The sequence below is a fragment of the Ipomoea nil genome, unplaced genomic scaffold (genome assembly GCF_001879475.1).
Source record: "Ipomoea nil cultivar Tokyo-kokei standard unplaced genomic scaffold, Asagao_1.1 scaffold2792, whole genome shotgun sequence".
Taxonomy (NCBI): domain Eukaryota; kingdom Viridiplantae; phylum Streptophyta; class Magnoliopsida; order Solanales; family Convolvulaceae; genus Ipomoea; species Ipomoea nil.
This window is the reverse complement of record NW_017619220.1, coordinates 1,029,422-1,045,772: the sequence shown is the minus strand read 5'-3', so window position 1 is coordinate 1,045,772 and position 16,351 is coordinate 1,029,422. Positions and strand designations below refer to the sequence as shown.

The 16,351-nt window shown below is 34.3% G+C and overlaps 1 protein-coding gene across 1 annotated transcript; it reads right to left on the bottom strand.

Moving 5' to 3' along the window:
* Positions 1-2,714: 2,714 nt before the first annotated feature.
* LOC109157726 (putative E3 ubiquitin-protein ligase XBAT35) lies at positions 2,715-5,945 on the bottom strand. The gene is made up of 8 exons (XM_019305567.1): positions 5,717-5,945; positions 5,497-5,611; positions 4,791-4,871; positions 4,557-4,645; positions 4,378-4,472; positions 4,222-4,294; positions 3,878-3,980; positions 2,715-3,220 (listed from the first exon to the last, which is right to left on the bottom strand). Exons 1-8 carry the CDS (start codon positions 5,816-5,818, stop codon positions 3,135-3,137), a joined length of 744 nt encoding a protein of 247 aa, XP_019161112.1. The 5' UTR covers positions 5,819-5,945; the 3' UTR covers positions 2,715-3,134.
* Between the last annotated feature and the right edge of the window lie 10,406 nt (positions 5,946-16,351).

Below are 16,351 nucleotides of genomic sequence, written 5' to 3'. Positions count from 1 at the left end.
TATTTTAAATCTAAAATCCTAAATTCTTGGGTACATTGCGTACCATGTTTCTGATTCGAAAGTCAGTCAGAGTGAAACCGGAAGAAATGTGAGAAATCTAAATTAAGTGATTGTCTAGAAAGTATTTTTGAAAAATGTATTTTGAACCCCAAACTATTTTAAATTCTCCTTTCTAGTCTGTGGTTCATGTTACAATGTGGACCACAAGCATCCTAATCCTATTACTCTTGTCTGATATGTTAGAAGCCAAGCACAAATTTACCCTTTTGCCCTCCACCAATCATGAACATTTCTCTTAGGGTTTTGAACCCTATATAAACACCACTTTTGCTTTGTGTTTTTCCTGATCTCCTCCCTTACCTCTCCACTCTTGACCTCTCTTGAAAGAAAGAAACAAACACAGTAAGTTTTAGCATTCATCTCCTCCATTCATTTTCCATCCTAAGGTTTCCTTCCATCTTACATATCAATCTTTAAGTTTTGTTAGGCATGGCTTGTGTTGTTGTTTGAGGTGTCTTGGTGGTGAATGGAATGGTGTATGAGTAGAGTAGAGGCTTAGATCCACACAAGGGGGAAGAATAAGAAGAAGAGGCAAACTCATCCCGACCTCTCCATTGAATGTGCAAATCCTCTCTTATTTTTAAAATTTTATTTAGTGATTCAGCCCGTTTGATTAGCCCAACAACCCGCTGTTTAGGGTTATGGTCGACCCAACTCAAAAAGAAAAAATAAAAAATCATTTAGCTCAAGTTGACAAGCCCAACAGCCCTGCAGGGCTAGTCCAATACCCAACGGACTGGCCCATTTAACATCCCTACCTACAGGGGCAAATTATGTTGTGCATCTGTATGGTGCATACGGATGCAAAAACGACGTCGTTTTATTAAAAACGCGCGTCTCCCCTTATAAAAAAAAATTCAAGTTCGATTCCCAGCAATAACATATGAACTAAAATTCCAGAATCGATGAACTAAAATTCCAGAATCTAATCTATGAACTAAAAATTTCAGAATGAATGAACTAAAATTTCAGAACCTATGAACTAAAATTTCAAAATCGATGAACTAAAATTTCAAAATCGATGAACTACAATTCCAGAATCGATGAACTATAATTCCAGAATTAATGAACTAAAATTTCATAATCTATAAATAAACTAAAATTCCATAATGAATGAACAACATAATGTTGTTGCTGGGAATCGAATCCGGATTTTTTTTAAGGGGAGACGCGCGTTTTTAATAAAACGACGTCGTTTTTGCATCCGTATGCACCATGAATGATGCATATGGATGCATAGCATAACTACTTCCTACAGGGTTACAGACTACAGTAAATGTGAACATTGAATATTACACGGGCCGGCTCAACAATCCAGTGAGTTAGCCCAACTCAATCTAATAATCCTATAAGGCCAACCCAATGAGCTTATTTTTTTATTAGATTGATTTTTTTAGATTTTAGTCCTGTAATTTTTAGAGCTTATTGGGCTAGCCCATTAGTTCAGGGCTAAATTGACATCTCTAATTATGCATTCGTGCAACTTCAAAATCCTATAGCTACTAGACAAATTGTAATAGTCAAAATTTCTATAATCAAGCAAAAGATATACATTAAAGATTAATACAAATTTAAATGTGCATGTACAATTACAATTTCACCCCTGTAAATTAATTTTGGAAACATGAATACCAAAAATAAGGAAAATCTGATCCAATAAAATCTCTTTGATGGACGATTTAGATATGTTCTCATATTCTCATGTGAAAATGTATTCTTTTATATAAAACAGAAAAAACTATTACTTTTAAAATAATTGAGGGACTAACGTAGATACACAAATAATTCAAAAAGAAAAAGCACTGTAAGCATATAATTCAAGAGAAAAAATGTCATTTTCCCAACTATATTTTTTCTTTTTGGATTTAACACGTAAACCAGATAACTTTGATATTCTTCCCTCTTCCAAATTAGATAACTTTGATATTAATAGTCAAGCATGATATACATAAATCTTCCAAATTAGAAGAAAGTTCATTCCAAGCTGTTAAAACTGTTGAACAGTAGAAGGGAATTTTTAGAAAAATTCACATCTATAACAAGTATTCCAGATTACAACCATATATATAGACATAAAGAAAGCATTAGATGCTGCATGAGCAATTTAGTTGGTCACGGGGGTGAAGTTTAAGAAGAATGACTAGGGATCGAATCTCACCAACGACAGTGTGGGAGCAACCTCTCAAAGTGAGAGGGCTCCTTGTGCGCAGTAAACAAAGGTCTAGCCTCTGTGTTCAGCTCAGTTACCATGATTTACGTCCTCCTCGGGGTGTGGGGGGCCCTTGGCCCTTGGAGTTGGGGATTCTTCAACCTTTGGGAAGAATAAAGAAAGCATTAGAAAGGTGCATAATAAATATAAAAAACTACTCCTCTTCTCAAGGCTATAACTTTCTAGAGTAAATATGGCATATTTTCCAACATTTCCAACACAAGCAAATTGTAGAAATGACTGTTGTTACCTCTTAGACTGAATAGAGATTTATAACCTGATCAATCATCTGTCGACAAACAGGGCAATCCCCTTTCCTGCTTTTGATATCATTTGAGCATGCCAAGCAGCCAAACATGTGACCGCAGGGAACACATGGTCTGCCTCAACAGGAGATTCCCAACATATTATGCACAATGGAGAATTGTGTAGTTTATCTGTTTTCTGTAAACCTTCTTGCTCATCTACAGGAGAAGACGAGAATTCCACTGGAGTGAGATCTATGGTTGGATAATGAACTGATACTGCCTCGGGAGCTGGTGGAGCTGAAGGCACTGCAAAATCTGTTGTACGGTGTATACCGTCTTGAGTTCCACTGTTGTGAAAGAGTTCATAGTAATCTTTCTAAGATGAAACTGAAGAGAATAAATCACAAGGTCACAAGTACGAATCCCAGCCTCCTTAGTTTGAGCCGATCAGCAATGGACAACCTAGGCTAGTTTACCTCTTTGTAGTCCTTTGCTGGCCTAAAGTCACAAGGCAGGGTTTACCCAGTGTACACCCTCGAGTAGTAGCTGCGGGTTCCCTCGTACCCCAAAAACACAGCATATATGTAGAATGTAGTAATGTGGTCCAATTCTGCTGTTTACCTGAACACCAATGCAAGCTTTGTATAGAAGTGAAGTTGATGTTTGTCGCCGTGGCTTCCAGATGCAAACTTATACTGAGATTCTGGTATGGAAAGTAGAGGGTGAAAAAATAGGATAAAATTAGAGTTAATTCCAGCAATGGTCCTCCGACTATAGTGATTTTCCAAAATTAGTCCCCGACTTTTAATTTGGACACTTTAGGTCTCTTGACTTTCAATTTCTTTCCAATTGAGGTCCTTTCGTTAGAATACGGTTCATTAGACTTTAAATGAAGGGGTAAACTCGTCCTTTCACCTGCCTATGTATTATTCTTCGTATTTCTCCCTTCGTATTTCGCTGTTATACCTTGTAAACATCTCAATAATAGAGGAACGCACACACGAGTAGTCAACAAATGGGGAACGACGAGGAACATTTTAGGGTTTCGACTAAGATTATCTTCATATGTATCGCGTATACAATGAAGAAATACTAAGAATAATACATAGGCAGGTGAAATGATGAGTTTACCCCTTCATTTAAAATTCAATTAACCGTATTCTGACGAAAGGACCTCAATTGGAATGAAATTGAAAGTCAAGGGACCTAAAGTGTCCAAATTAAAAGTCAAGGACTAATTTTGGAAAATCAATATAGTCGGAGGACCATTGCTGGAATTAACTCGATAAAATTATTTATTCCAAATCACAAATGAAATTAGTTGTTTATTAAAAACTACGTGATTACTAAGATGAGTTACTTGTGGACTTGTCAGATATTATCACTGCAGGATCCAGTTGTTGGAAATTTGGTTCTTCGACATTGGTCCTCCATAAAGAAATGACAGTCCGAGGTTGGGCATCCTGCTATTTAAGGAACTTAACATTCCAGCGAAAGTGAAACGACAAAGCTATATCTATAGATCGTATGGAAAACTGGGATAAATGGGCATAAGGTTACTGCATATAACAATAATATGGTGGCAATAGATACATTCAATACCATTTGAACGCTTAGACCATTGCTAAAGCAAAATAGGTTAAATAGTGTTACAAATAAAGAAATAAACGTGTACGTATATAATGTCAATTTACAATCAATTACCTGTAAGGAAGAATATATTGCCAGTTCCAGTTTAAGAGGCTTTGTAGAATCATGTGGATCAACTACAGCCCAGCTACAATATTCAATATTAAGCAGAATCAGAAAACAATTTTAGTACCTTAGTAACAGTAGCCTTATCAAGACAATCGTACTAACATCTTTCTTGATAACAATTTATTAGGAGCTAACACTTCAAGAAAGCTTGGGCCATAAAACTCTCTCAGCCAACCCGAGAAAATACAAATGTGGCTCTAAAATCACAAAACAAAATCACAGTTCAATCATCAAAATACGCAAGTACGCAAAGCTTTGGATAATTTCATATACGTACGCACCTCAATGGTACGCACAACGTTGCTAAAGCCCTTCACCCGAGCAACTTGAAGAGGAGTTTGGGAGTCATCATTCTTAATCAAAGCATTTGCTAAAGGGAAAAATTCCGAATGGTTAACAAAATTCAAGGAAAACGTAAATATTAGAACAGCCAAATATCAGTGCCATCATAATGATGAATCATCAAACTAACAAATTATACTATTATCCCTGCCTTCAGATATGTATAACCATACCTCCATGGAAAAGAAGCAACTGAACAATATTATCGAGACCTCTGCTAGCTGCATGGTGCAGCGGTGTGCCAGCATTATGCCCTGAAGCAAATAACCACTAAATATCATCAAAAGTGTGAAAATCAAAATCAAAATCAAATTACAAATCCACAGGGCTTCAATGTTGTTCTCATATCATGGATTGACATATATATAATTTAAGTCAGGCAGACCGATCAAACTCACCAATATCCAGTGTTGCAAAAATCCCGCCTAATCGGCGCCTAGGCGCTAGGTGCTGGCCGCCCGCCTAGCGTATCACCATATTCGGTGGTCTAGGCGGCCGACTGGGCCGCCTAGGCCTCCTAGCCCTAGGCGTGGACAAGGCCGCCTAGGCACCGACTAGGTCGCCCAGTCGGCCAATTAGCTATTGTTCCCTTCTTTCTTAAATGGGTTATTTCACTCAAAACGACAAACGACATCGTTTTGAGCGAAATAACCCTAAATATGCTGGAATGGAAGCAGTTGAATAACATTGTCTGAATTTAAGTTAGGTAGACTGATCAAACTCACCTATATCACAACTCAATTAAAAAGACCTACATACTTCATTTCTAAAACAACTGAGAGTAAATTGATTTCACCACACCACATAAACTCCATCAGATAAGGTACAAGAATTGCCCTATCCACATACTCCTATTTTTCTCAAATAAACATAGAATACCGGGCCGATAGGCATTAACATCAGCACCAAGTTCAATCAAAGTTCTAGCAGCCGCAAAGCGTTCGGAACTCATGCAGGCTGCCATTAATGGAGTCTTTCCCTCTCTGTCTACCCACTGCACAGTAAGCCTCTTAGCAATTAACACTAGAATTATTACAGTCGCTGACATACTAGTACTAGTTATAAAAGAAGAAGAAGAAGAAAAAAAAACTGTATATACCTCAAGGCTGGCGCCATCTCTACGGAGTGTGCTGATAACTTGGATGTTTCCATCGACGGCATGTCTGTACAATAACTCGTCTTTGGATTGCTGTTGCCCCATGTTAGCTTTTCTTACGGAAGAGATTGCTTTGTGGGTTTCGATTTATTGGTGAAGATAGAGAGGGAAGAAATTGGGAGCAAGATTGAAGGCGCCTCACTGCCTCAGTATCATCGAGAAAGATAGTTATTGCCATGCCATTTTAATTTTATATATAATTCACCGTACAAGTTTTCAGCTTTGCCGACCTTACTCTTTTAAGTCCAAAATAAAATCATATTTGGAACGGTTAAGAGTGTTCCAAGTTCCAACACCTCAAACAGCCAAAAATATTCTTTTGAATTTTATTGCGTTTGGGGTGGTGTAAGCATACGGCATTGGCAATGAGGTAACATCTTTAAGGGGGCGTTTGGTTCAGGTTATATAACATAACCAAGGGAATGTGATATTCCATAGCTTAGATTTCTATCTAACATTCCCAAGGAATATCACATTTCCTCCACATAGGATTTTGAAGGGAATGTGATTCCCTTCAATTTCTTAGGTTATGTAAGATAACCTTGGTTATGTTAGAGATATTATAGTGTGTATAAAAGATAACCATAAACCAAACATGATTATATTACATACCCCAATTTTAACCAAACACAGGAATCTAAGATTCCCAGTAATCTAACATTCCCAGCAATCTAACATTCCCTAAGGTAATCTGACATTCCGTGAACCAAACAACCCCTAAGGGTTATGATATCAATGCATTGCTAAGCACCTTGTGTTCAGATAACATTTTTGTGACTTTTCTTGAGGGAAAGTCACAGGATCAAACCCCAATAGTAGGGTGTTACTCTTTTGGTTGCAACAAGTAGAGAAAAAGTATAGAATAGATACTACCTTGTAATAGAGTCAGTAGTACTAAAAAAGAATGATATCAATGCATTGCACTACTTTCTACCTAGGACTCTTGAACATACACGTGTAATTCATGAACTGGTCGGGATGGCGACAATCATACTTATCCCACGTGCCTAGAATATTCTAATAGATTGAGGAAGGTGATGTGACTATATAATCTATCCGGGCTATATTTCTCTTTAGCAATCAAATCTCGTGCTCGGGTAAGTTCTTCCCGAACACCGAGAACTCCTCCATGTTATGGCATCAAAGATTATGTTATATCTCCCTTGAATGTATAAAGAGATTAGTAAATGATGCGGTACTTAGTACTCTTGATTATACTGATTTCGAGACTTATATAGACTGTAGCGCGCGAACCAGTCTAAGAAAGGTGTGAAAAGGAATTCAAACATATTAGAAATCATACATACTGACATTTGTTGTCCAGATATGGATATGTCAGGTCAAAAGTATTTCATCACCTTTATTGATGATTATTCGCGATTTACTTATGTGTATTTGATTCATAATAACAGTGAAGCATTGGATGCCTTCAAGTCTTTAAAGGATGAAATTGAGAACCAATGTGGGAAACAAATATAGATAGCATGATCCGATAAAGGTGGTGAATACTTCGATAGATTACAATGGATAAGCACTTGGTCATTTTGCTAAGTTTCTTCAAGAGGATGGGATTGTTGCCCAATACACCACGCCTAGTTCTCCGACCAAAATGATATTGCTGAAAGAAGAAATAGAACGCTTATTGACATGGTGCGAAGTATGCTTAGCAACTCAAACTTCCTAAGTATTTGTGGGCCGAAGCACTTAAGACAGTCACGTATATATTAAATCGTGTTCCAACCAAGGTTGTCCCAAAGACACCTGACACACACGCTTTTTCACTTCTAAATAAGTGCGGTTCCAGATCAAGCGTGGTCAAAAGATTGAAGTTGTATGTGATTGGGATTGTTTCCAAAGATGTTCAGTTCTATGAGCAGGTATATCCACTAAAAGAGAGTCACTCAGCAGATAGCTCAAAGCCACCTGAAACTGAGATGTTCAACCCCACACTGCCTTTAGTTCCTATATCCACTAAGATAGACATCACCCCTCTGCAGAATTCCAACAACATTGCACCTCATAATGTTGTAGTCATGGAAGGTGATGATAACATGGATAATAAAGTGATGTCTGGAATACACAATGATCTAGGGACAAAAGAAGAAAATACAGTGGAAGAAAGTTCTGCTCAGCCACAACCTAAGAGGTCAGAAAGGACAAGTATTCCTGCTAGATTCCAGGACTATTAATGTCATTCAGCAAGCAAGTCTCATGCCAGAACATCCCCATATTCTATTAGCAAAGTCATATCCTATGAAGGTTTACCTCTTGGTCACAGAACATGTGCTTCATCTATCTTCTCCACACATGAACCCCAATCATATACTGAGGCAGTGAAAGATGAGGCATGGAGAAAGGCAATGCAATCTGAGATAGATGCTCTAATTGAGAACAAGACTTGGGTTTTGACAAATCTACCAACAGGGAAAACACCAATTTGATGCAAATGGGTATACAAGGTGAAACATAGATCTGATGGATCCATAGAAAGACACAAAGCTAGATTGGTTGCAAAAGGCTATACTTAACAACTAGGGGTAGACTACATTGAGACATTTTCACTTGTGGCTTGGATGACAACAATCAGAACATTCTTGGCCATGGCCATTGCAAGAGGGTGGGATGTCCAGTAACTAGACATCAATAATGCCTTCTTGCATGGAGATCTAGAAGAAGAAGTATATATGATCTTACCCCCTGGAATCAAGAATGAAAGGCCAAAACAGGTATGCAGATTGTTGAGGTCCCTATATGGCCTAAAACAAGCCAGCAGACAACGGAATGCCAAGTTAACAAGGGCCTTGCAAGATAATGGTTTTAGGCAATCATCAGCAGATCCATCCCTATTTACTAAAGCCTCACGTGATTCATTTATTGCTATACTCATATATGTTGATGACATTCTAGTTGCTGGAACTAATGCCAAACAGATCGCTCAGTTGAAACAGTATATGGACAAGACCTTCAGAATAAAGGATCTTGGCGATTTGAACTATTTCCTAGGGATTGAAGCCTTCAGAACCCCTGATGGCCTCAACTTATACCAAAGAAAATATGCATTGGATCTTGGAAGAGAATGGCTTTCTGGATGCCAAGCCTACACAAACATCAATAACTGCAGGGCAAAAACTCAACAGTATGGAGGGGACTCTTCTGGACAAACCTGAGGAATATAGAAGACTAGTTGGTAAGCTTCTCTACCTAACAAACACTAGACCAGATATCTCCTATGATGTACAACAATTGAGCCAGTTTGTGGACAAGCCTAGAAGTACACACCTTATGGCAGCTCACAGGGTGTTAAGGTTCCTCAAAGGGTTTCTTGGAAAAGGACTATTCTTCCCAGCTTGCTCTCAACTTAAACTACAAGGGTTCTCTGACTCAGAAACTAGGAAATCAAGCACTAGTTATTGCATCTACCTTGGACAATCTCTAATATCATGGCAAACAAAGAAGCAGGTCACTATATCTAGGTTATCTTCTGAAGGAGAATACAGGGTTCTAGCATCCACAACATGTGAAATCCAATGGCTCCTATACTTACTTGCAAGCCTTGGAGTAAAGCAATATTGTCCAACTACCCTATTTTGTGATAAGCAATCTGCCATTGCAATAGGAGAAAACCATGTGTTTCATGAACGCACTAAACACATTGAGATAGATTGCCACATAGTAAAGCAAAAGGTATGTGAAAAGATGATCAAGCTAATGTCCATACCTTCACATAAACAAATTGTTGATGGCTTCACCAAATCCTTGCCTAAACTGAGCTTTGAAAATTTCCATTTTAAGTTGGGCCTGCCTTCAAGACATTCATGCTCCATCTTTAGGGGGGGGGGGGGGGGGGTTGACAAAGTATATTGCACATGCTACAAACAAAAAGAAGAAAATAGCCTAAGGGCCTTCTTGTAAATATACTTCTAGCTTCTATTATAACTATCATGATAGGGTATATAGCAGTAGCTTTCCAAATCAGTTGAATGTAACTTCCACACACATCATTTTCCAATCCTAGTTTTCTTTCTCCCAACTCCAGCTCTCTGTTCTCTACTTCTTGCTTGCCATGCAGTGAGCATATGCTGAGTTTTCATCAATAACATTTGTTACCAAAGATATGAAAATACTTCAAGTTGGATTTTCATCCTTCCAGATTTCATATGCTTTTTGAGCCATGCCGGTACAAAGATACACTCTATTGATTATAAGTTGTGTGAACTGCCTCAACCCAAACAAAAAATTGAGGGAGGTGTTTACTATTAATAAGACAAACCATTTCCCAAATCATTCAATGTTTTCATTCAGAAACACCATTCTGCTGATGTGTGTTCAGAGTAGAGAACTCATCTCATAGCCCATGTGTATCACAAAAGTTGTTGAATTCTTGATTTTCAAATTCTCTTATGTGGTTTGACCTTAGTTTGACAATCTTGATAATAAGAGTATTCTTTTCCTTTTGAATTCTTAAGCTTAGTGTTTTGAAGACTTCGAAAGTTTCAGCCTTATCTCTAATAAACATCACCCATGTAAAACGTGAGAAATCATCAACTACATTTATGTATTTTTTACCACCAATGCTTTCAACTTGGGTTGGCCCTATCAAGTCTATATATGGAGCATTTCCAAGCATTGTGAGGTGGCAATGTGCTTGGGATTTGTAAGACTTGTGTGGTGACCGAGTCTGTTTCCCAAATTGACATGGACCACATATGCTTGGGATTTGTATTTTAAACTTTAGAGCACCACATATGCAATCTCCATTAATCAGTTTTCCATGTCATGATAATTCATATGTCCAAGTTTTTGATGCCACAAATATGTGCCATATATGTTGTGTGTGTCGCACTAATTTGTTAGTTAAAATATAACAAATAACTTGTTGATTCTAGTGATCTTTGACAACACAATGATCTTTAATTGGTAAAGCTCACATTCAGATCAACTACTGCTAATCACATACATAACTAGCTAATGTTAATAAGATTTGCTCTCATACCTTGAACCAACTGGACATGTTCCAACGGTGGTAGTCGTGGAACATTTTGAATACCAATAGAATGTATTTGTCTTTTAATTCCGTCTCCAAACGTTACCTTGCCTTCACTTGGCTTTACATACTTAAGATTGCTCTCATTTCCAGTCATGTGATGAGAACAGTAACTATCAAAATACCATTTTCCATTTCCTTTTAGATCTTTTAATTATTGCACCAAGTGACAGATCATGTCAATCTTGCGAACCCAGACTTGTTTTTTGAATGGTGTATGTTATCCACTTCTACTTATACTTTTATTTTTATGATCTAGATAAGCAACAACACAAATAGTGAAGCCTTGTTCAGTATTTCTAGGTGAGACAAGCCTTTTTCATAGATATATAGATGTTGTCAAGGTCAGATTTTGGACTGTGCAATATTTAATTTTTACCTATCTACTTACGAAATTAAAAAAAAAAACAAAGCATTTTACCACATCCTCCTCCTCCTTATTACTATTACTATTACTATATTACTATATTACTATATTACTATTACTATTACTATTACTATTACAATTACCATTACTATTAACTAAATATTATAATATCAATATATTTCTCTGAGTGTTTCATCTTCATATACAATAACCTATTTATACTAATTTATTAATACCTATAATAATTAATTAACCTACCAAAGTTATATATACTAACTATACAAGGTAATGAATAATATACATAATTTCCCTATGCTAATTTAGGCACAATATTAACTCTCTCACTAATTAAGTTGTACCATTCCTAATTATTCTTCTAATTCTAGACACATAATTAATTTTTCCTAATTAAGCTATATAATTACATTCAATGGCGTATCATATTACTATTACCATTACTATTACTATTATTGTTATAATTGTAATTTATTCCATAATATGACTTTTGTCTTTCTCTTTGCGCATAACAACATTTTACCACATTATTATTATTATTATTATTATTATTATTATTATTATTATTATTATTATTAGAAAAATTTACGGCATTGGTTTTAAAGATTGCGCTTTTGCTAGGGCCTCATTTATTTATAAGAACGGGGCCACAAAAATCTAAAAACCGGCATTCGATGTGGCATGGTTTTGCAAGCAGATTATATACCATGGGCAGTAGTATATCTTATATTGTGAGTCCTGGTCCAAAAACAACCTTAAGATTTTGCACCTACAATTGACAAAGACGGAGCCACTGTGGGGGCAGTGGGGGCAGCTGCCCCCTCCCCCCACTTCACCCCTTTATATATATATATATATATATATATATATATATATATACACATATATATATCATTAAATATTATATAAAATCTGTATTTATGTTTAAATTGTTAATAGTGTGACTAGTTTAGTTGGTTTAACTCTAAATTTGTGTTTAAAAAGTTCATGTCATAAAGTTCAAATCTCATTAGCAATACTTTTCTTTATCTTCTCTCGTTTATTTTATCTATTTCATTCATTCCCGAAATAAATTAAATATTGTTTAGTCTACTTTTTATGAATCATTTAATTAACAAATTAAATGCTCTTTTAGTCTACAGTCTACTTTTTTATGAATCATTTAATTAACAAATTAAATGCTATTTTAGTCTACAATCTACTTTTTTATGAATCATTTAATTAACAAATTAAATGCTCTTTTAGTCTACAGTCTACTTTTTTATGAATCATTTAATTAACAAATTAAATGCTCTTTTAGTCTATTTTTATGAATCATTTAATTAATGTAGTATACAAGTTTATATTATACTTCATTGTATTCGAATTAATTTAGAAAAACTTAAAGTTGATCTAACTAAAAGAAATTAAAATTAAAAAGTATTTATGAATATAGTGTTATTCAAATTATTTTATCTAATTGATTATGTTTCACATTTTCACCCCACTCAAGTATATTTTTGGCTCCGACCTCGACTATAGTGGTTTTTCTCAATTTCGTCCTAAACGACTTTGGTGACCTAATATCGTCCCAGACTTTTGTGTTTCGCTCAATTTCATCCTCCATTTGTTATTCCGTCAAATTGGTGTTAAATAAAGGGACAATTCAGTAATGTCAATATTGATCTTTCTTTACTTTCAACTTGTGAAGTGCGAAATTCCTCTGTCTTGTACGAATTACACCAAGAATTACTCCCGGACCTGCAAATCAAATTTTATATTCGCAGTTTTAGGAGTAATTCGTAAAAAAAAAGGGGGATTTCGCAGTTCACATGTTTATGAGTAAAGAGATGCCAATATTAAAATTACTTAATTGTCTATTTATTTAATACCAAATGGACAGAATAACAAATGATGGACTAAATTGAGCAAAAGCACAAAAGTCTGGGACAAAATTGCGCAAAACACAAAAGTCTGGGACGATATTAGGTCACCAAAGTCGTTTAGGACGAAATTGAGAAAAACCACTATAGTCGAGGACGATTTTGGGTATTAACTCCTACTTTTTTATGAATCATTTAATTAACAAATTAAATGCTCTTTTAGTCTATTTTTATGAATCATTTAATTAATGTAGTATACAAGTTTATATTATACTTCATTGTATTCGAATTAATTTAGAAAAACTTAAAGTTGATCTAACTAAAAGAAATTAAAATTAAAAAGTATTTATGAATATAGTGTTATTCAAATTATTTTATCTAATTGATTTTGTTTCATATTTTGTCATAAATATTTTCACATTTTCACCCCACTCAAGTATATTTTTGGCTCCGACTTTACCTAACTACTATGTAATCTATCAAAAAAAAAAAACATTCTATTGTAATTTATGATGTATTTTGTATTTTAACCTTATTATTATGGTTGTTGTTTGATATTTTGTCATTGACATTTTTAACGTCATTTAATCTTCGCGTCGACTCAGATGATTTTCTGGATCCGTCCCTAACAATTGACACATTCTTTACATGCAGTTAACCGTTTCTATACCTGTAAACAAATTGAAGACACATAACATGCATATATGGTAATTATAGATATATAACACAATAACTATAGACACATATATTGTTAATTGCAAGAATAGGTAAAGTGTAGAAATATAACAGAATAACGTTATGTCATGCTGCCGTCAGTATTTGCAGGAATAAACCTTCAAATATTCTACAAGAATGATTTTTGGATCAGTTCTTCTACCAATAAATATTGATTGTGGTGAGAGTAATTTTTGCTTTACAAGTTGCCTGAGATGCCAATCCAAATTTGTCTAATGTTATGGCAGTGTTAGCTGAGATGACCTGACTTACCAAACACTAGTAAAATTAACCATGAATAATTTAGCTTGCTCTTATATATGCCATCATAAATGTGCACAGTAACATTGTTGAAGATATATAGTAATGCGATACTTAGACATTAAAACAAGACTATCAGGAACTTAAATAATATTTTCGTATTATGGAATTTAAATATTAATTTAATTTAATTGGTTTTTATTAATTTTATTGATCAATGTTGGTCATTTAGTTATTTTTTTTTTCAAAAATATTAATTTTTGTGATCTAATGATTTTTCTATATCTACTATCTACTATCTACTATCTACTATCTACTATCTACTATCTACTATACTAATAAGAGTCCAAGAGAGTTAGGCCTATAATGGGTAGAAAAAATGGTGGTCACAGATTTTAATCAAATGAATGGCTCAGATTGATTAAAAGATTGATAAGATTTAAATTTTACACTAAAATTTCCTAAAATACCCACACACCATTACTAATTCCGTTAAAATTTTAAGAATTGCCGTTAGTTCACCGTTAACTTACTCATTAATTTCAATAAAAAAAAAAGGTCTTAGGTTCGAACCTCATCCCAATCAAAGTTGGCATAATTAGTACTCTATTTTACTCTTATTAAAATTTCCTAAAATACCCACACACCGTTACTAATTCCGTTAAAATTTTAAGAATTGCCGTTAGTTCACCGTTAACTTACTCATTAATTTCAATAAAAAAAAGGTCTTAGGTCCGAACCTCATCCCAATCAAAGTTGGCATAATTAGTACTCTATTTTACTCTTATTAAATTATATAAATAATAATTTAGTAGCTACAACAAAAAATTATAGATATGCATTTCTTTAATTTAGAATTATGTGTCCACAATGCCTTTATTCAAAAAAAAAATTATTCATTATCAATAAATTAAATAAGAGAAATAATTGTATTAGTTATATTGTCTTTATTTTTCTACAATATAAAAATTCTTTATATTCAAATTTATTAATTGATTATATTCGCTACATTGTCCTTACAATATCTTAATTCAGTGAAAAAAAATTATTCATTATCAATAAATTAATTAAGAGAAATATTTTCATTAGTTATATTGTCTTTATTTTTCTCAAATGTAAAAATTTTTACATTCAAATTCATCAATTGATTATATTCACTACATTGTCTATTATCTTTTTTTTGTGCACTATTTTTCTAATTAAATATCAAAGTTATAATACAAAATAATGCTATATATTTATTTACCAAGTATTTTATTAATACCATGAAAAATTAAAAAAATATATAATTAATAAAGCCAACCATATTAACTACTTGAGAGATTTTGTGACAAAGAGAGTATTCAAATCACACAACAAATTGAAGTGAGAACTATCCTGCAATGTCCTTGTTTGACAATCAGCAGTTAGCGGGTTATATTAGCGGATTTGACCAACGAATTTATTTAATTATTAACATTGGGTAGAAAAAATGACCGCCAAATTATTAAATCAAATGAATGGTTCAAATTGTTTAGGTTTTAATTTTTTTTTTAAATTTTTCTAATTTATCCTTAATTATATGATTATCCATTTAACTTTTTCGTTAAATACCGTTAATTCACCGTTAGTCTAATTCTAATATTAACGTCTAATATAGAATTATAATTACACCATTAATCTAATTCTAATATTAAAGTCTTAATAGAACTTAAGCACAAATCCTAATGTCGAAATCTCCTCAAACAATATTAGTATATATTTAATATTTTATGCCCTAATTTTTATTTGTTCTCCCTTATGTCCCGTATTTGGTTTCAACAATACCTATACAATTATTTTATTGACAATTATAATCAATCTTGACTATATTATCTTGCATTTGTAAACTTAGAATTACCTATTTAACCCGCACGGGCTTAGCTCAATGGTTTAGTGGGCAGTATTTGGGAGAAGAGACCAAGGTTTGAACCTCGGCGGCGGCAGTGCGGGAATTATGTCCAAAGTGGGCAGATTCCTTGTTCGCACCGACATTTGGTCCTGTTTGCTGAACCATTGAGTCACCATGATTTACAACTTCCTACAATGCTCTGTCGGGTTAGAGTGTGGGGGGCCCTTGGGGTAGGGGACTCAACCTTTGGGAGAAGAATTACCTATTTAAATATGCAAATTCAACCTTCAATTATCTATGCATGAACAATTTCAATATAATCTTGCCTTAATATACTTTAAAGTACTTATTTAAAAAAAAAAACATTGGGCATTATCCCAATCGCGCAATGCGCGTAAAAAACTAGTATATTTCATAAGAGTCAACTAATAGGCAAATTAATTAT